Source organism: Lolium perenne, chromosome 5 (assembly GCF_019359855.2).
Source record: "Lolium perenne isolate Kyuss_39 chromosome 5, Kyuss_2.0, whole genome shotgun sequence".
In the NCBI taxonomy this organism is placed as follows: domain Eukaryota; kingdom Viridiplantae; phylum Streptophyta; class Magnoliopsida; order Poales; family Poaceae; genus Lolium; species Lolium perenne.
Window position 1 is genome coordinate 178,307,299 of NC_067248.2, and position 21,823 is coordinate 178,329,121.

At 48.2% G+C, this 21,823-nt stretch overlaps 1 protein-coding gene across 1 annotated transcript; it reads right to left on the reverse strand.

Moving 5' to 3' along the window:
• Nucleotides 1–16,880: 16,880 nt before the first annotated feature.
• On the reverse strand, nt 16,881–20,658 carry LOC127300771 (uncharacterized). The gene is made up of 4 exons (XM_051330943.2): nt 20,467–20,658; nt 19,707–20,350; nt 17,974–19,609; nt 16,881–17,673 (listed from the first exon to the last, which is right to left on the reverse strand). The coding sequence occupies exons 1-4, from the start codon at nt 20,586–20,588 to the stop codon at nt 17,133–17,135; spliced, it is 2,943 nt and encodes a 980-aa protein (XP_051186903.1). The 5' UTR covers nt 20,589–20,658; the 3' UTR covers nt 16,881–17,132.
• Between the last annotated feature and the right edge of the window lie 1,165 nt (nt 20,659–21,823).

Genomic DNA, 21,823 nt, shown 5'->3' on the forward strand with positions numbered 1-21,823 from the left:
CGATGCTATTGCTGCTGGGGCTTCAGGAGCTGGCTTCTTCTTGATTTCCCTGTCGAGTTTTTCCTCCTTGATTCCTTTTATCGTCAACTTGGGCGGGGGGTCGACAGTCTCTCGCCGTGGCCCAAATTTTGCAGCAATCCTTTGAAAGTCACGATCACAATTGTCCGAGCGCGAGAAGCTTCCGTAGACTGTGATGTTTGTCCCATTGTTCCCTGGCATCTTCAGCTTGAGGTATGCATAGTGCGGCACAGCCATGAACTTGGCGTAAGCTGGTCTCCCGAGTATGGCGTGGTACTGTGATTCCCAGTTCACGACTTCAAACTCGACCTTTTCCTTCCTGAAATTGTCAGGTTTGCTGAAGACGACGTTCAGGTATGCTTTGCCTAGACAATGCGCTGGCGAAGTAGGGAGTATCCCATGGAAGCGGGTGTCTGAGTCTTCCAACATTCTCATGGTGATCCCCATACTTTGAATTGTGTCAAGGAATATCAGGTTGAGTCCACTTCCTCCATCCATAAAGACTTTTCTCATCTTGAACCCTCCTATCTGTGCTTCGACCACTAGGGCGTGATGACCCACAAGTATAGGGGATCGCAACAGTCTTCGAGGGAAGTAAAACCCAATTTATTGATTCGACACAAGGGGAGACAAAGAACACTTGGAAGCCTTAACAGTGGAGTTGTCAATTCAGCTGCACCTGGAAACAGACTTGCTCGCAAGAGTTTATCGATAGTAACGATTTTATAACGGTGGCAGTAGTGAAATAACAGCAGCAGAGTAACAGAGATAGCAGTAGTGATTTTTAGTAAACAGCAGGATTAAAATACTGTAGGCACGGGGACGGATGACGGGCGTTGCATGGATGAGAGAAACTCATGTAACAATCATAGCAGGGCATTTGCAGATAATAATAAAACGGTGTCCAAGTACAAAGCAATCAATAGGCATGTGTTCCATATATAGTCGTGCGTGCTCGCAATGAGAAACTTGCACAACATCTTTTGTCCTATCAGCCGGTGGCAGCCGGGCCTCAAGGGAAACTACTGGATATTAAGGTACTCCTTTTAATAGAGTACCGGAGCAAAGCATTAACACTCCGTGAACACATGTGATCCTCACATCGCTACCATTCCCTCCGGTTGTCCCGATTTCTGTCACTTCGGGGCCATCGGTTCCGGACAGCGACATGTGTATACAACTTATAGGTAAGACCATAAACAATGAATATCATGATGAAACAATAACATGTTCAGATCTGAGATCATGGCACTCGGGCCCTAGTGACAAGCATTAAGCATAACAAGTTGCAACAATATCATCAAAGTACCAATTACGGACACTAGGCACTATGCCCTAACAATCTTATGCTATTACATGACCAATCTCATCCAATCCCTACCATCCCCTTCGGCCTACAGCGGGGGAATTACTCACACATGGATGGGGGAAACATGGCTGGTTGATGTAGAGGCGTTGGCGGTGATGATGGAGATGATCTCCTCCAATTCCCCGTCCCGGCGGAGTGCCAGAACGGAGACTTCTGGCTCCCGCGACGGAGTTTCGCGATGTGGCGGCGTTCTGGAGGGTTTCTGGCGACTTCGACTTCCCCCCGTGCGTTTTTAGGTCGAGGCCGATAAATAGTCCGAAGGAGGGTGTCGGAGGCCGGCCGAGGGGGCCACACCACAGGGCCACGCGGGCCCCCCCTGGGCCGCGCCGCCCTATGGTGTGGGGCCCTCGGGCCTCCATCTTAATTGTCCTTCTGGCTCCGTCATTATTCTGGGAAAATAGGGCCTTCTGCATAAATTCCGAGGATTTTCCCGAAAGTTGGATTTCTGCACAAAAACGAGACACCAGAACAGTTCTGCTGAAAACAGCGTTAGTCCGTGTTAGTTGCATCCAAAATACACAAATTAGAGGCAAAACAATAGCAAAAGTGTTCGGGAAAAGTAGATACGTTTTGGACGTATCAACTCCCCCCAAGCTTAGCTTATTGCTTGTCCTCAAGCAATTCAGTTAACAACTGAGCGATAAAAGAACTTTCACGAACACATTTGCTCATATGATGTATATATTCTCATGCTATGGCCAATACTTAAGCAATTCATAATGAGATACATGCAAATAAGATCATCTAACAGCTATGTCAATCATGGAGAGGTACCAACAATTAATAATAAGCATCATGAATCATGTATATAAGCAGGATTGCAATGTTCATAAGAGAGTATGATAAAGTGGTATCTCGATTGCCTGTATTTGATTGGCAAAACATAAATGCCCGGGCACCTCTGGAGTTCATAGAAAGACTAGAAGTAGTGATTGTCAAAAGATAAATGCATCAAAGTTATACCACAATCAATCATATTTTGAGACAAGCATATTATACTAAGAATGACAGTTGTGCTCTCAAGATAGTGCTCAAAGAAATAATGGAGACACAACATAAAAGTAAAAGATTGACCCTTGGCAGAGGGAAGCAGGGATTAACATGCGCTAGAGCTTTTCATTTTTATAAAGACAGGAGTAAAATTATTTTGAGAGGTGTTTGTTGTTGTCAACGAATGGTAATGGGTACACCAACTACCTCGCCAACCGGACTTTCAAGAGCGGCTCCCATGAATTATTGCATATTTATGTGGCACTCCTTCCAACCTTTCTTGCACAAACCATGGCTAACCGAATCCTCGGGTGCCTGCCAACAATCTCATACCATGAAGGAGTGCCTTTTTATTTTAGTTTTATTATGATGATGACACTCCCCCCAACCTTTGCTTACACAAGCCATGGCTAACCGAATCCTTCGGGTGCCGTCCAACAATCACAAACCATGGAGGAGTGTCTATTTAAGTTAATTAATTTCGGGACTGGGAATCCCATTGCCAGCTCTTTTTGCAAAATTATTGGATAAGCGGATGTGCCACTAGTCCATATGAGAGTCCGTCAAAAGTAAATGACAAGGTTGAAAGCTAAACACCACATACTTCCTCATGAGCTATGAAACATAAACACAAATTGAGAAGTATTTTGAAGGTTTTAAAGGTAGCGCATGGGAATTTACTTGGAATGGTTTGAAATGCCATGCATAGGTATTTATGGTGGACACTCTGGAATAACTTGGTTTTCACGTGTTTGGAAGCACAAGCAGCGTTCCCGCTCAGTACAGGTGAAGGCTAGCAATAGACTAGGGAGTGACAAATCAAGAGAGCAGTAACTGTCATAATCATGCTTGCGGCAAAATAAATTAACGGAGGCATAAAAGTGATACAAGAACTCTGAAGCAATATAGATCATCGAGGCTTAAATTGACTTTTTGTTCAGTCATATGCATGCGTGAGCATGTGCCAAGTCGATATAAATGAATCATTCAGAGGAGGATACCACGATGCCATACTTATGAATAAAACAATGCAAGCAAACATCCATGACATGCTACTCATATTAATAGATTGGAGCTAAACATGAGAGATCATAAACTACTAGACTTTCTCAAATAACATATACCTCACATGAACCAACTAAGCATGCTCACATGGATGAGTATATGTACAAAAATGAAAACAAATAGAGTTCATACCAGCCTCTCACCACAATCCAATTGTCGTGGATCGTCATTATTGCCTTTTCACTTGTGTAGCTTGGATAATATGAAATGAAAACCACGCTCCAGCCACCGAAGACCATTGAACTCATAAAGAACTTTACAAAACAAAGAAGAACAGCAAATATTTTTGGTGTTTTCGAATTTGAGAACAAGAGGAAACAAACAAACAAAGCAAAATCTTTTTGGGTTTTCTTATAGCAAACTAGCAATAGCAAATAAAACGAAACAAATGCCAGAAACCAAAACAAACAAATGGTGAAGAGAAACAACAGAAATATTTTTGGTCTTTTCATGTTTTGGGAAAGAAACAAAGCAAAAACAAGAAATAGCAAACTAAAAGAAACACAGAAAAGCGAGATGGCAGAAATCTGCCAAAACCTGACAGCAGTACAGAAATCGATTTTTGCAAAAATCTTACGTTGCTCAGCTCGAAAAGTGTTCAACTAATGAAAGTTAGATAACAACCTGGGGAACCTGCACAAAAATTGGCAGCTCAAAATGACGCTCTGGCTATTTTTGAGAATTTTTACGGTAACGTTCCAGAATCTGTTTTCAGGCAGCACTTCCCCAAATATCATCTTCCTCTCATTAGAAAACCACTCAAACGAATAATACAAGTATGTGCAAGTATCCAGCAACCATAATATGCAAAGAATGAGTGATGCCGGTATACCTCCCCCCAAGCTTAGGCTTTTGGCCTAAGTGGAGTTCAACCCCAACGAGGGTCGTTGTTCCTCGCCGGTGGGTAGTCCATGGAGTAGTCATAGTAAAGTTCTTGTGCAGAAGAAAAGCGTGGAGGCTCCGCATATCCACCATGTTGATGCGAGGAACTTGCTACATCGGATGATGAGTCGAGGTGCTCCTCGACCTCCGTGTCGTCTCTTGCATGTTGACCTCCTCTCTCTATGTGTGCATCCAGTGCACCTTCTGTGACCGACCAATCTCCCCTGGAATCAAGGTTAGACAGAACAGGCGCAGGCAATCTTACTAGTTTCTCAGTTTTCTTAGTTATTCTCCAAACTTTCTTATAAAATGTCATCTTGTAAAACAGGTTACCCAAGTTGGAGGAAGAAAGAGATGTTGTTTACCTCCTCTATGCATATAAAAAGTATTTGTTAACAAGGTTGATCAAGTCTTGCCACCAAATAAATTTTACATAGCATAAGAAGAAATAAACCTCAAATCAATCATGTTACCTTGAATTGTATTGATATGGATCCAATCACGAGAGTTTGATATTCTTCCTTAGGCTCATATATAGGACAATCAATGGTTCCCACTTTGATAGTTCTCACATTAGAAATAGTATTAACTCCACACGCTTTCTCAATCCTCTTGGGAAAATAAACGGTATGCTCCCTATCATCAACATTGAAAGTAACCTTTCCTTTATTGCAATCAATAACAGCCCCTGCGGTGTTAAGAAAAGGTCTCCCAAGAATAATAGACATATTATCATCTTCAGGCATTTCCAACACAACAAAATCAGTTAATATCAAGCAGTTAGTAGTAACTTGAACAGGAACATTCTCACATATACCAACAGGAATAGCAGTAGATTTATCAGCCATTTGCAAAGATATATCAGTAGGTATCAACTTATCTAGATAAAGTCTCTTATAAAGAGAAAAAGGCATAACACTAACACCGGCTCCTAAGTCACATAGAGCAGTTTTAACATAATTATTCTTAATAGAACAAGGAATAGTAGGTATACCTGGGTCGCCCAACTTCTTTGGAACTTTGCCATTGAAAGAGTAATTAGCAAGCATAGTGGAAATTTCCTCATTGGGGATTTTCCTTTTGTTAGTAACAATATCTTTCATATACTTTGAATAAGGAGGCAATTTAATAGCATCAGTCAAAGGGATTTGCAAGAATAAAGGTTTCATCCAATCGCAGAATTTATTATAGTGTTCTTCTTCCTTTGATTTTAGTTTCTTAGCAGGAAAAGGCATTTGCTTTTGCACCCAAGGTTCTCTTTCATTACCATGTTTCTCAGCAATAAAATCTTCTTTAGTATACTTTTTATTTTTAGCATGTTTTTCAGGTTCTTCTTCAACCTCTTCTTTATCAGGAGTATCATTCTTATCATTATCATTATCATTATCATGTTCATTACCACTTTCAGTTTCAGCATCAGAAATAGAAATACTATTAGGATCATTAGCAGGTTCAGAGGATTCTACAACATTTTTATGTTTCTTCTTCTTTTTCTTCCTAGAATGAGCACTAGGTTCAATGCGTTGAGAATCTTGTTCAATTCTTTTGGGATGCCCTTCAGGATATAGAGGATCCTGGGTAGAGACACCACCTCTAGTTGTTACTTCATAAGCATGTTTCTCTTTAGAATTATTCCCTAACAAGTCATTTTGCATTTTAGTGAGTTGATCAATTTGAGTTTGAATTATATGGAAATGTTTAACAAGCATCTTAACATCATTGGAGGTTCTCTCTACAATATCATGCAATTCACTAATAGCTTGAGAATTTTCCATTAAATGATTCTCTACTCTCATATTAAAATTTTCTTGCTTAACAATATAATTATCAAACTCATCTAAGCATTGTGCAGGAGGTTTTGAATACGGAATATCTTCCCTAGTAAAGCGTTGAAGGGAGTTTACCTCAATCATGGATGAAGGGGGAATTATCTCACATATATCTTCTATAGGAGGTAGATTCTTCACATCTTCAGATTTAATACCTTTCTCCTTGAGAGACTTCTTGGCTTCCCTCATATCTTCATCATTCAATTTAATTAAACCCCTCTTCTTCAATATTGGCGTTGGAGTTGGTTCAGGCGTAGTCCAATCATCATGATTCCGGCTTATTTTAGCCAATAATTCTTCAACGTAAATGCAGGAGTTCTTTTCCTGAAAACACAACCAGCACAACTATCCAGGTATGCCCTAGACTCAATGGTTAGTCCACTATAAAATATATCAAGTAAATCATGCTTTTCCAAATCATGATCAGGCTGAGCTCTAATAAGAGAGCAAAATCTCGCCCAAGCCTCAGGCAATTTCTCTTCATCTCCCTGATCAAAATTATAAATTCTCTGCAAAGCAATATGTTGAGCACTAGCAGGAAAGTATTTGCGGAAGAAAACATCAAGCAATTCTTTTGGACTTCTAATAGAATTAGGTGGCAAATTATTATACCAAGTTTTAGCGTCATCCTTTAATGAGAATGGAAAGATTTTAGCAACAAAGTAAGTACGCATCTTGACATCATCAGAAAACAAGCTACTTGGAGTAGATAACTCAGTCATGTGTTCAACAGCACTTTCTTTTTCAGTACCACAAAAGGGTGTTTTCTCAACAATAGCTATATGAGATAGATCAAGAGAAAAATCATAATCTTTATCCTTAATGTTTATAGGAGATGTGGCAAACTTAGGATCAGGAGACAGTTTATATCTAACAGCATGTTCTGCAAGCAACTTTTTAATTTTTCTTGCATCAGTAGTAGCATTGCATTTTTCAATAAAATCATCATTAAGCTCCACATAATCTTCATCAGGATCATCACTAAAATAATCAAGTTCAGGTGAACTAACAGGTGTAGTAGCATTAGGAGTTTCAGTATTTTCAATTTGTCTAGACCTAGCAATTGTAGCATCTAGAAAGGATCCCAATGAACCACTATCATCAAGCACAGCAGAAACATTATCAATATTATGAGAGTTTTCAGATTCAGCAGACGTACCAGCATGTGAAGCATGTGGCGGTGAAACAAGTTTATCAATCACAGATGGTGAATCAAGTGTAGCAGAGGTATTCAGAATTGTACCTTTTCTTGTAGTGGATGGTAATATGGCGATCTTAGTATCGCGAGGTTTACCCATGATGGAGAATTTGCAGCGAACAATATTAATCCAAGTGAACTTCCAAATAAAGCTATGCTCCCCGGCAACGGCGCCAGAAAATAGTCTTGATGACCCACAAGTATAGGGGATCGCAACAGTCTTCGAGGGAAGTAAAACCCAATTTATTGATTCGACTCAAGGGGAGACAAAGAACACTTGGAATCCTTAACTTGAGTTGTCAATTCAGCTGCACACTGAAACAGACTTGCTCGCAAGAGTTTATCGATAGTAACAGTTTTATAGCGATGGCGATAGTGAAATAACAGCAGCAGAGTAACAGAGACATCAGTAGTGATTTTAGTAAACAGTAGGATTAAAATACTGTAGGCACGGGGACGGATGACGGGCGTTGCATGGATGAGAGAAACTCATGTAACAATCATAGCAGGGCATTTGCAGATAATAATAAAACGGTCTCCAAGTACAAAGCAATCAATAGGCATGTGTTCCATATATAGTCGTGCGTGCTCGCAATGAGAAACTTGCACAACATCTTTTGTCCTACCAGCCGGTGGCAGCCGGGCCTCAAGGGAAACTACTGGATATTAAGGTACTCCTTTTAATAGAGTACCGGAGCAAAGCATTAACACTCCGTGAACACATGTGATCCTCACATCGCTACCATTCCCTCCGGTTGTCCCGATTTCTGTCACTTCGGGGCCATCGGTTCCGGACAGCGACATGTGTATACAACTTATAGGTAAGACCATAAACAATGAATATCATGATGAAACAATAACATGTTCAGATCTGAGATCATGGCACTCGGGCCCTAGTGACAAGCATTAAGCATAACAAGTTGCAACAATATCATCAAAGTACCAATTACGGACACTAGGCACTATGCCCTAACAATCTTATGCTATTACATGACCAATCTCATCCAATCCCTACCATCCCCTTTGGCCTACAGCGGGGGAATTACTCACACATGGATGGGGGAAACATGGCTGGTTGATGTAGAGGCGTTGGCGGTGATGATGGCGATGATCTCCTCCAATTCCCCGTCCCGGCGGAGTGCCGAGCAGGAGACTTGGCTCCCGCGACGGAGTTTCGCGATGTGGCAGCGTTCTGGAGGGTTTCTGGCGACTTCGACTTCCCCCCGTGCGTTTTTAGGTCGAGGCCGATAAATAGTCCGAAGGAGGGCGTCGGAGGCCGGCCGAGGGGGCCACACCACAGGGCCGCGCGGGCCCCCCCTGGGCCGCGCCGCCCTATGGTGTGGGGCCCTCGGGCCTCCATCTTAATTGTCCTTCTGGCTCCGTCATTATTCTGGGAAAATAGGGCCTTCTGCATAAATTCCGAGGATTTTCCCGAAAGTTGGATTTCTGCACAAAAACGAGACACCAGAACAGTTCTGCTGAAAACAGCGTTAGTCCGTGTTAGTTGCATCCAAAATACACAAATTAGAGGCAAAACAATAGCAAAAGTGTTCGGGAAAGTAGATACGTTTTGGACGTATCAGGGCGGCGTGCCCTGGTTTTGGTATAGTCATCGGGTGGTCCATTCGACTGAACGTGGTTTCCTGAGACGACCACTCGACATATTCAGGAATGTTCGCCATAACACTTTCTGCCAGGTTAATTTCTCGGGTGAGCTTCTTCATCTCTCTCCTTGAAACGCATGTCCTGTGGATCATACTCATTTGCCCACGTGGTGGTGGAAACGCCTCGCTGGGTTGATGAGGTTGAGCTTGCTGGACCTGATGTTGTGATGGGGGTGGTGGTGGTGGTGGTGGTAGATGTTGCTGGCCTACCTGCTGGATGAGTTTATGCATATCGAGGAACTGCCAACAGTCCCTGAGCAGGTGGCTAGACTTTACTTTACAATCTTTTGAATCGGTATATGAATGCAGGTAGCAAGGGGCGTTGATCTGTTCAGCGTAAGGTAATTCGGGAGTTCTCTGTGGTTGTGGTTTATAGTTGCCACGGTTCCCAGAGTTGTTCCGATTACCGTCCTGTCGATCGTCTCGTCTGTCGTCGTACCGATCATCCTGCCGATCAGAGTAACCTGCGGCCACCAAGTTATTGTCATCGTAACTGCGGTTCTTCCTTCTCTTGTTCCGATCCCTTCGACCACCCGAATCATGCTTCGGCTGGTCATCCTCTTCGTCGTCACTGCGCTGTCGTGGCTTTCGGACGTTGTCTTCACCATCGGCCCAGCTGTTGGCGATTTCCATTAACTTGGTTATGGTTTTCGGCTTCTTGCGCCCAAGTTCTTCTATATAGCTTTCACGTCGGATGCCATCACTAAAAGCGTCGATTGCTCTGTCGACAGATACGTCTTCCGCAGCATTCAGGAGTTTGGTGAACCTCCCGATATATGCGCGCATCGACTCCTTCTGCTTTTGCTGACAGTGCCGTAACTCCTCGATCCCGATGGGCCTTTTGTAGGTTGCTTGAAAGTTAGCGACAAAGGCTTCTACTAGGTCATCCCACAGACGGCGCCAATTGTCGAGGGTTCTCCTCGCCAATGCCCTCCGATAGGGGCTTAGGGTTGATGGAATCCTTCGGCAGCCCTCTGAGCCAGGCTCGTGCTGAGTCCTTTAGGTAAAGCTGCAGGCATTGCATTGCTGCTATCTGATTCCCTTTTTGCAGAATTACTGTCTGCAGATAGTCCTCTATCCAGGATCTTGGCTCCTGCTGCCCATCATATTTGGCGGCGTCGGTAGGTGTAGGTTTGAACTTCTTGGGTGGCATCGCCTCCCGAATTTTGTAGCTCAAACAATCGGCTCCTCTAAGCTCACCGTCGTTCTCCTAGGTCTCGTCCGAAGAATCACTGTCAAGTTCTTCTCTGATGGCGCGTCGCCGCCTTGCTTTGTCGATCCTGCTCTGTGTGATTTCGTCCCGAGCGTCTTTTGCGCGATGCTTTGACCCGCTGGCCTGTAGGGTCTTCTCTTTCGGTGGAACTAGATTATGTCCTAGTATCGCAAGGCTTTCCAAAGCACCATGGTGGGCCTGAGCCATGGATCCTTTGGGACGCTGGTTAATGAGGTATGCTGCGAGGTTGGCTGTTGCTCCCGCAACGGTTTTTGGCCGTGGCATGCCCGCGGTGTCCGTGGTTATAAAAGACTTGGTCAGGTTTGATGTTATCTCCCTTGCGTCATCTTCCGAAAGCCTGGACAGTCTCGATCGATGTTTGCCTCCTCCGTGGGTACTTCGAGAGGCACTCCCCTGCGAGCCCCTTCGTCGCTCACTGGACCGGTCTGCCGCAGATAGGCGTCTCTCGAGGGTGGCTTGCTCCTTAGACAGGCGCTCCCGATTTTTCTCCAATATGGAGCGGTAAGCATTGAGTGTGCCAACCGTGGTTCCCGCCGAGAGCGGTGTGTTGTTGAGTACGGCTGCCTTGGCCGCCGCCCACTCCTCTTCCGTAATGGTGTGGTCGCTATTGTCATTGCTGGCGCTATTCTCAAAACTAGCCCGCCTGCTGGAACGGGGGGTGCGATCTCCGTCTCCCCTGTTAGCGACGTAAACTTGGAGGGGCACCACTCTTCGGGTATCTCCTCGGGCGACGCTGCCGATGCTGTCCTCTCCCGATGAATAGTAGGCGTTGCAGATGAATGGCGTGTCGCTTGACCCTAGTCCATGCCTGGTGTCGCAGTTCATGCAGTAATACGAGGTCAGCTCCGAGGGCACGGGGTCATCAGATCCATCCGACATGGAAGATGCCGAACGAGGAGTCGATGGCGCGGATGGGCTCGACGGGCTTGTCAGGCCATCCAAGAGGTCGGGTGTCGACGATGCGCTTGGACTCGTCGATCTGGAGATAGGGGTTTCCAGCAACCGAAGAATTCCTTCTGAGTTGACGTTGTAGTGGACGCTCCCGAAAGCCATCTCCATGTTGCCTTGTAGACCAGAGAAGGTCGAGCGAGATGATTCGCTGTGCGGGGTGAATTCGTAGGAGCCAAAACGGATCGGGCTTCCCAGATGAGGCGATGATGGTGCTGATGAAGCTGCTGATGACATGACGGGTTCAGCCGATGTCCGATCTTGTGCCGACAGGGTTCCCACAGACGGCGCCAATTGTCGAGGGTTCTCCTCGCCAATGCCCTCCGATAGGGGCTTAGGGTTGATGGAATCCTGTAGGCTGACACGAGACATCGGTTCACAGACAAGCGGGGAGAGCGATTTACCCAGGTTCGGGGCCCTCGATGAGGTAAAACCCTTACGTCCTGCCTGTCTGTCCTTTGATTATGATGACAATGGGTTACAATGGGGTGCCGAATAGTTCGGCTGAGATCTAGTCGAGATTGCTATTGCTAGGGTTACCTAGCTCTAAGCTTTTTCTGGCTAAGATCGCTAAGATTGATTGTGTCCCTCGGCAGCCCCTCTCCTGGCCTTTATATAGGAGGCCAGGTCTCAAGAGGCCTAACCGAGTACGACTAGATTTACAGTAGTTTAGATCCAATCTTTCCTTGTTTGTTCACTTCCTTGTCTTGCCCGTCAAGGAATCTTCTGGTACACCGTCCTAGCGGCCCATCACGCCTTCAGGTATCTTCATGGGCCTCCAATTAGTCAATATCGGATAGGGCAATACTGATTACTCGAAGGGTAATGCCCACGTCACCGGCGTCCCAGTTGGGACTTGTGTCGCCGTATGCGAGGTGCTCCTAGAGGTCCGCCGGCAGCTGCGCGTGGCGCCTCCGGATCTCCGCGATGCGGGCGCGGTCGGAACCTGGGATGGGCGGCACCGGAACCCGATCTGGGCTCAAGTGCCAGCCGTGGGGGAGGTGCACGTCCCCCCACGACATTGGGACGCCGGCGTCCCAGAACATCTGCGCCACCGCTACGGTGACGTAGATCCGGTCGCGGCTGGGAGGAGCCGGCGGCCCCATGTCGAACGCCGCCGATGCGATTCGCCGGCTACTGCCGGCCTCGTGGTCGTTCGCGGACGGGAGGAACTCCCGCTTCGGGGCCATGGCGGCACGGAAGCTCGACGCTCGTGCGTGTGGCCGGAGTGGAGAGTGGGGACTGGATATGGACAGCCCCCCTCCCCTAGTCCACATTTAATAGGACTGGGGCACCGACAGCTGGGCCAGCCACGCGGACCAGGCGGACACGCGAGGACGCCGCGTGCCATCCGCGGCCACGCAAACCCGGCCCAGATTTGGGCCGGGTTTGCGTCGTTCCGGACGCCCGGCCATCATTTGCGGTGCGTCGCCGCGTTGGGCCGCATTTTTGTCCGGCTGGACCCATCCGGACGCGCGGGCGCGGGATGGATCGCCCCGTTGGAGATGCCCTGAGGTTCCACGGCTGGGGCGTTGCGAGTTCGGAGGATGATGGTCGGCGGTGGAGTCTCTACTGTGCAGCGGACTATGCTCGTGGGCTCGGTCCCTCGGGGCTTGATTGGGGACTTGGGGAGGCAGTGTTCCGGGAATCCGGGCGAAAGCTTGCACTAACTTCGGTTTGTTGCCGGCGATGGTGGCGCATGCTTGCATTGTTTTCCTTCTTGCGGGCATCGTCGTGGAACTCTGGTCTTCCACCGTGGCGAGAGTCATGGAATCTCCGGGTGAAAAACTCAATCTCTGTTGGAGAGGGCGGTGGCGTTTCCGCTACCTTCTTGAAGGCACCACCTTGGAGCCCATGACCCTTCGCAGGAGCTATGTCCGTTGCACACAGTTGCTTCGTCGACGAGGGTAGAGGAAGCTAGGGCGGCGGCCCCGGACGTCGGATGGACGGCAAGGCGACATCCTCGGGATGCGTTGCGGTGATGGCCCAATGGGGATGGGTCTTGGCTTGTATCGAAAGGGTGACGATTTGGTGCTTGGAGGGTTGCGAGGTTGTTGGCCCGGCCGATGCGACTTGGGGAGTTGGTCTGGCGAGTAAGCCGGGGCGGTGGCCTCGGATGTTGGCACAACTATTGAGGTCTGCGAGTGGATGTGGTTGGTTAGCTAGGGCTATGGCCAGTCGAGTCATCCGACTTTGTGGCTTGGCGTGCGAGTAGGGGATGTTGAGGCGGTGGCCTCGGAGGTTGGGGTGTGTTCTTGCTGCCAGTGGCATGATCTGTGGATACCAAGAACAACTGACTTTCAGCCAATGTCTAAGAACATCTCCAGTCGCGTCCCCCAAAGCGTCCCCCAAACCGCGCCGGATTGAGCGTTTGGGGGACGTGTTTTGTTCGTGCCACCTTTGGGGGACGTCGCTCCCCAGCCGCGTCCCCCAAACGCCGCCCCAAATGAATATTGGTGCACGAAAATAAAGGTTTTCATTCAATTTTGATTATATATTACAAAGTTTGAATGAAAACGGCTAGATTTCATCTAAACCTAGACTACTGACCGCCCGGCGGTGCGTTCGACGGCCCCGCCCCGTCGTCGCCTCCCCTACGCCGCAGCTCCTCCTGCGCGCGCCTCCTCTCCTTGCGTTCGGCGGTGGCCAGACGGTGCCGCTCCCGCCGCGCGTCCTCCTCCGCCCTCCCCTGCTGGGCCGCCTGGAGGGAGAGCTCGACGGCGCGACGTCCTGGAGCTTCTTCTCCGACTCGAAGGACTCGACGAGCGCGCGTTGCTGATCGGCCGTCTCGTCCGGGTGCGGCCCGTCGTCGTCGTACCACTCGAACTCGTCGTCGTCGTCCTCCACCGCGGTCTCCTTCGCCTCGGCCTCCTCCTCCTCCATTGGCGCCTCCTCTTCCACATCTGTTGGCGCCTCCATCATCGCCGCCGCCAACACGGCGTCCTCCGTCGCCAACTGGTCCGCCCGCCTCCCCCATAACGCCCTCAGCGCCGCCTCCCTCTGATGATGCTCCTCCGCCGCCAGCTGCTGCTGGCGCTCGATCGACTCCCGCCGCCGGCGCTCTATCGACTCCCGCCGTTCACGGTACAACACCTCCCGCTCACCGCGCTGGCGCTGGCGCTCGTCAGCCCACCGCTGCTCCATCTCCGCCCGGTACCGGCACCGTCGCGCCTCCTGTCTCGTCGAGGCGTCAGACGCCGCAACGGTGGCGTCCTGCTGCTCCTGCCACACTGCTGCCGCCGCGGCCTCGCCAGCAGCGGGGCCATGGGCGCAGAACGCCGCCAGATCCGCCGCCTGCGCCGCCTCCCGCTGCTAGCGGGCCTGCTGCTGCATTGCCTCCCGCCGCTGCTGACGGTGTGCACGCCATCGCTCTTCCCGGGCCGCTGCTGAGGGGTCGGTGTCGACCTGCGTTTCCGGGACTGCAAGTGGAGGGGACGGCGGTGGAGGGAAGTGGTCAGCGCCGGGGCGGTTCGCCATTGCTACTGGTGGTGGAGGAGACGGCGGTGGAGCGACGAGGGCTGTGTTTGTTGCCGGCGGGGTGTGGTGGCTACCGTTGAGCCGGGAGACCTTTTATAGACGCCGGCGTCGGGAAGAAAGCGCGGGAACAGGCGAGAAGAGGCGGGAAGATCGCGCGGGAACGGGCGGTGGCGTGCGAACGCCGGCGACGCGTGGAGGCTGCGCAGCACCGACGAGACGTCTCACCTGCCCCTCCGTCGCCATTAAGGCAAAGATGCCGCCGTGTGTCACTGCGCGCGAATAACTTCCGTCGCGAGGTAGGCGACGGTTAGGTTAAAATTAACTGTGCCGCTGACGGGTCGGCCCCGGCACTCCCCGCCTCGCTTTTCGTTGTGTCCGGCATGCCCGGTGCGTCCCCTGTGGTACGGGGACGGGCTCGGGGCGCCGGACACCGTATGGGGGCGCGCCGGACAAAAATGGGCTTTGGGGGACGCGGCTGGAACGGTTTTTTTGTCCGGCGCGCCCCAAATCCCTTTGGGGGACGCTTTGGGGGACGCGGCTGGAGATGCTCTAAGCAAGGTCGATACTGTTTAAAAAGGGTAGCAGACTTCCTCCAAGCTGAACAACTTTTGAGGCACTGGTTCTTACCAATTGATGTGGCTGACATCTTAAAGATCAAACCCTCCAGGGGAAATGCAGAGGATTTTGTTGTGCGACACCCTGAGAAACATGGCATTTTTCAGTCCGGAGCGCCTACAAGATGGACTTTGAGGAATGTCTACTGGCGCAGGGTGTAGGAGCATCCAGTAGCAGACCTGCAACTGCAAGGGAAAGACCAGTGGAGGGCATGGCATCTGCACAATGCCATCAGTTAATGATTAAACAATACCCAGCCAATGAGCAACTAAAGGCAAACTGATTGTGTCGTATGATCATGGTTTGTCTAGAGAATCAAAGCATTCAGGGGAGCGGCAAAGGGCTGACGCGAAGTGAGTTGCTCCAAGCAAAGATATGGCCAAATTAACGGAAATTCAATTCGGCTTTCGGGTGCGTATGCTCCCTCTACTAAAAAATTATATTTCGAAATGTCGAAAAATTTGGACAAAAAATTGTGCATGTACATCTTCATAATATACGTGCGTTCGTCAAGTTTCACGAAAAATCAATATTTTGTGTGGTCTATATAAAAAAGAGAAAGTTTATCTTATGAAAAGCATTATTTTTAGCACTGAATTTTGTCTTTTTTACACACGTCACATGATAAGTCGATTTTTTATGAAACGATTTTGTGAGCACGTAGCACGTGAAGATGTACATGCGAACTTTTAGTTTCAATTTTTTAAAAATTTAAAATGTATGTAAGATGCATTTTGAAATATAGAGAGCATATGGACCCATGTTTCAAAACAACGCTGCCATTAACGGAAATACTGACGGATCGTTCGTTAATCCTGATGAAGCAGGTATGGCCAAATTAAATACTGACAGGACAGTCATAGCCGCAGCTGCGCGGCGAACTGTGCAGATGCCCTAGAGGCGGAGCTTGCAGCAATAGAGGAGGGCTTGGCGCTAGCACTAAATTGGAAATCGATAAACCACAAAAAAGAAAATTGGGCATCAATGAACTTTAGAGTGGAAACAGACTATGCTGAAGCCTTGGAGTTGGTCAAGCAAGCCATGCCGAACACGTCCATGTATGCGTCGAGAATTCAATTAATTTGTGAAATGTTAAGGGAAAGAGGAATAAGAATGGCCAAGGTGTATCGTGAAGCAAATATTGTTAGTCAGGAGCTGGCCAAATTAGGTAGAGTACAACGTAGAACTGAACCCCAGTTTCAGAACTATCTCCAGGATATTGCTGAGGCAATTATCTCGAATTGTAACCCTGTTGACATTTAAATAAAATCTCTTTCCCGTGCGAAAAAAAAGGTGTCTTCAGAATTCAGAGAGCGAAGGACCCTGGTGTGATGACCTACATGCTGGCCCAGGGCCATCTAAAATCAAGGAAGTGAGTAAAATGGATGGGGGGCAGAGTACAATTTATTTTGGCGCTGTTATGGGACTGGTAAGTAAACAGTTCTAGTTTCAGAACTGGCAAAAGAACTGTCTGGTTGTCCAATTAGCGTGCTGGGATAGGAACATTTTCTAAACTTGGTAATTCAACCTAGCTTGGATATGAAAGGCAGCAAAAGCTATGCGATTTTGTAAAATTTGATAGGAGACAAGCTACAGTGAGATCTCATTTTATAACCAGTAGAACGATTCCGACAATAACAGTATGACATAACTGACAACTAACAATTCATCTACCATCATTTAAAGTCCGACACAGAAGAAAAAGTACTCAGCCAAGGCTGCTCATATGCTCTTTAAAACACAGTACTAATTCAGCAACAGGGTAGAAAGAAAATAAAGATTACGCTCCATCTACGATTGTAGGTTACCGGAAGAGTAAAATCAAGGAGCAGTCAACAAAACCTTAGTAAAGCCTGAGCCGACATTTGGAGGAACCACAAAAGCAATCTTTTATCTTCTCCTTGCCATTCTGGCGGACTTGACCTATGTTATAATTATAATCGTAAGTCAGCTCTTGTAGCGGACGTATATTCTTTTCAGCGAAAAGCATAACATGTGGCACCCTCGTGTCATCATGGTCCCAGAGAACATCCTGTGCATGCAGGTTTGGAGAGCAGCTATGGTTGATAAATCTTCCAACATTACCGCACTTTGCAGCATCTATTGTATAGCCTACATCTTTGTTCATTATATCGGAGGTAGAAGATTGTGAGCCTTCTTCTTCATCATCGCTGTCACGGCCAATATCAAACAGGTACTCATCATTCTCTGTCCTTTCAGCTTCTGTCTCTTGCAACACCTCACCTACATACTCACATATGAAACTGCCTGAAGAGATAAAACTGGGGGATCTTACACCCCAACCTGTCTTCCCTGTCTTGAAAATTTCCAGCCGAATTTTGGGACCATGCTGGCTCACCCTATTGTGGCATGTTGGCGGGCACCTGCAAGCAGATTTGACTACTTCGTTAGCTCACCATTTCTAACCAAATTTGCATTTTTCAGTTTAACCAAGTTGTCTAGTATGAATGAATAACATTTCCGTCAAAACTAACTTCAGATGAGCACAAGTTTTGGGTTTATGGATCTGCCAATCTGAACCTACTATGTCAGACTTAGTAGAACATTGCACTGGCAATAATATATCTTGCCTGATATTATAAACTAAACTATAAAAATCGATTATTTCTGCCTAGCTAGGGTATGCCATTCTGTTTTTGTAAGCTATATATTGAACACCTTACCTGCATGATGGGCCACACTCATATATGACGGGCTTTGTATAAACAATTGCGCTATTCAAATTAAACGGGATCTCTCCTTCATTTTTCACGGCACAAGCACATTCACTAGAGTCCGAGCAACCATTAGTGCAGTTACAGCCTTTTGGAGGTGTTTTTTCATATGAAGGCGGGTATATGACTTTGGTGATGTACTTAAATGGCATTGGCTGCATGTCATCAATTGTGTTGATCACACATATGGGAATGCTCTCTTTTCCTTCAGATATGTCAGGCAAACACAGACCTTCACGAACCGTAAGATACTTATTCCTACGATTGAGAGGCTGAGAAGCACTAGCAATAGACTTCTTTCCTTGTGTCCATGGGTACCTGTCTGGAGCCATCAATGCTAATACAACTGTATTTGGAACAAGGCCCCTGCCATCATTTTCTTTAGTTTGATCGGTCGAAAGAATGTTGCCACACTCGGAATCCTTGGTGGACCTATCCAAAGGGTCCTTGGCGATGCCATCATGCTTTAACTCACGAGCAACGATGCATTGCTTAACCTTCATATTTGAGCGTGTGACGCGTCTCTGAGTGCTTGAAATAGTGTTTGCCGGTGTGCCGTCTTCAAAGATGCCTATCGCATCTAACTGTGCCACATTCACCTTAACACTAACAAGACCTACATGCTCACTGTTTGACTTCACATCAACAAGACCTCTCACATGAGTCCTCAGATTACCTTCTTGCAAGCTTCCCTCATACTTGACATCCACTGTTACTAGTGGTTCTTGTTCCGATTCATGCAATGGACTTTTCTCGTCAATCTTCGTCACTTTGCTTTGGGTGCCAACACTCTCGTTTCCGGAAGCAACACATGAAGGGAGGGTGACACACGATCCATTACTTGTTTCATGCACATCTATTGTCAAAGAGGTTTCGTCATCTTCCAGGGAGAAACCTCCTTGGTCCTCTCTTGTGTCGTTCCTAGTCGACGTAGAAGGGATAACTTTGGATAGTAATTCTTGCCTTGGTGTAGCATCTTTTTTCTTCACATTATTCCTAGGAGAGTTAGAAGCACTAGTAATAGAATTCTTTCGTTGTGCCCATGGGCCTCGGTCCGGGGCCATCAATGCTTGTATAATTACTCTCTTAGTAGTAAGGTCCACATTATCCTTTTCTTCAATTTGATCGGTGGCAACATGATGTGCACACTTAGACTCCTTACCTGATCTATTCAGGGAGTCCCTGTTGATGCTATCATGCTTTAACTTTCTCTTGCCATTTTTCTTCACATAAACAAGTCCTCTCGGATGAGTCCTCGGAGTACCTTTCGGGATACTTTCTTCGCATTCGCTTCTCACATCACCATCTCCCGCTACTAGTGGTACGCGCATCCATTCATGCAAAGGTGTTCTATCATCAATCTCCTCAAAGAAATCACGTTTTGGTGAATAGTTTGTAATAACATTTTGCGGATGATCACAGACATGTTGGCCTCCTGCAAAATCATCTAGAGCAACACGGTCAATGACTTGAGACTCTTGGATCTTACAATTGTGTGTCTCAGTAGCTTCTCCAACTTGTTCTATTTTGCTTTTGATTTCCAAATTAGATTCATCTCGCTCAAACATCGGAGAAGGTTCAAGACCTGAAATTGGAACCGTGAGAAAGGCATCCACTATAGAGAACACAACCGGTAGCTAAAAAAATGATCGGTGTGCCGTCCGATACCACCACCTCCTTACCTCCGATGGCGATGCCGGTGACAGCAGCGCTCCCACAGCCGGGCGGAAATCGGCGCCTGGCATAGACCGCTCTCCTCTTGGGTGGCGGATTCTCAGCGGACGTCGACCACCTCTTGTTTCTGCTCTGATCCTCATTCGTCTCCAATTCACCATCATCCGCTCTGCTTCCCACTGCCCTGCCATCTCCATTGCCGGTATCATCATCGCCATCCCTGACCAATTGATCAGTCCCCCGGCCTCCATTCCCCTCCACTATGAAAGAATCGGCTATACACCGGCCATCTTCCATGGAACCATTAGCAGAGTCAACGGCAGAACTCTGTGCGGCAGCAAACGCCAGCGGCATCACATCGAGCACCCTGCCCTCTGTCTGGCCATCCGAGTGGGCCGCATCCCCATCGCCGGGCGGCTGTGCCTCTCCGCCCTCATCCCTCTCCGGCGTCGGCGGACGCGGGTCGTGCGGGAGGCCGCCGTTGCACGCCGCGGAGGAAACGCCCGCGCCGTCGGCCGCCTCCTCCGCTCTGCCCTCGGCGACGCCCTTTGCACTGTCGCCGTCGTCCGGGCGGCCGCAGCGAGGCGGCCAGGAGCGCTCGGCGGAGACCTTCCCGGGCCTCCCCTCGGGCGGCGCCCTCGGGGCACAAACCCTACGAATCCAGATCGAAACCAGCACCGTTAAATCAATCAATCCACAAAGGAGAAGAACCGAACCCTAGCATATGTCAATACGACCGACGGGGCGTTCGACGGAGGGGGCGCTCACATTGCGTGCCCGGGGCGCGACGGCGGCGAGAGGACGGCCGCGGTGGGCGGCTGCCGCACTGGAAGGGAAGTAATGTTTCGGAGCTCCGACGAACTGCGGCCAGCGCCAGGTGACACGCTCATCGGGACAGATGGACGGACGGCGTGCGCCGTTCGGTGCGACTGCAGTTTTCATGTGACGATATCTTGTGACGCCATGGATTTTGTCAGTACAGTAAAGGAGAAAGATCGGTCGTGATACTGAATCGGATCGTACGGGACTGCAGAATCGTCCCAGATTTGAAGGTTCACTGATTGACAATGTACACCACCCTTTTTTGTTGAGCATCTTTCTTCCAAAGATATTACTCCGTACTATTCCCTGCTACCAATAATAATGAATGGCGTTTGTACTAAATTAGAACAAAATAAATATATCTAGCTGCATCCATATTGACGATAATTAATATGGATTGGAGAGTATGAAATTTTGTTCACAAGTTCATCTGAACCAACTTCCACAACTCACCCGATCTAAAACCACGCAACCAAATCTCGTAGTTTTCACCCTGAAAATCGTGGCTCGGTACTCGTGGAGCAACACCAAAAATGAAGTATGCATGTGTTGCCATCTCCTCTTACCAAGGCCCTCGCCAGCCACAAAACACCCGACACATAGGAAAAGCTTATGCAGCACGGTCTTCATTGCAACCAATACACCTGTCCACCGTAACTTCAAAACCCCCGACGCAGCCACCATGCCTTTCTCCACATCTATCAATATTATGGAAATCTATATTTAGACAACTCTCATGACACCAACAAGAAAGCAAAACTTTGGGCCACGCCTTGAAGATAAGGGCGTGCACGACCGGATGGTTTCTGATATAGATATCAAGTGTGCCATGCGCCAATCAACGGAGTTCTCCGAGAGGAATATCGAAACTCGGTGGGGGCCGGATTGAGGAGATCGAGATGAAGCAGATCAACAACTTGGCTCTCGAAGATCATCATGGCCACCTTTATTCGAATCATACCTGCAGGTCGCAGTCTGCCCAACCACCCCATATAAACAACACCCCACTGAGAACACGAGCATGGCTAGGCACCAACCATGCTAGGAGGCTAAGACCGACCAGTCCCGACTAGGTCTAGCCATCACCAGCATACTAGTATATCGCTCTCCCGTAGGTCGGTGGTGCGGCTGTATTAGGGATGTGGCGCCCTGCCAAGATCTCTCCATGACCCTTCCGTCGAGACCCCATGGATGTGGCCACCGAGGGGATGACCGGGACACCTCCATTCCCGACCCCGCGCCGATTTTGCAGGCACACATGCCACCGCAATCGAGCTGGGCAGGATGGCCAATGCCCTTGATC

Excerpts from the sequence above, each read along its gene's own strand:
- LOC127300771 (XM_051330943.2), bottom strand. The coding sequence starts at position 20,588 with ATGAGCGTGTCACCTGGCGCTGGCCGCAGTTCGTCGGAGCTCCGAAAC. Across the intron at positions 19,610-19,706 it reads CACCGGCATCGCCATCGGAG|GTCTTGAACCTTCTCCGATG; the intron begins GTAAGGAGGTGG and ends TTCCAATTTCAG. Across the intron at positions 17,674-17,973 it reads GAGTGTGGCCCATCATGCAG|GTGCCCGCCAACATGCCACA; the intron begins GTAAGGTGTTCA and ends ATCTGCTTGCAG.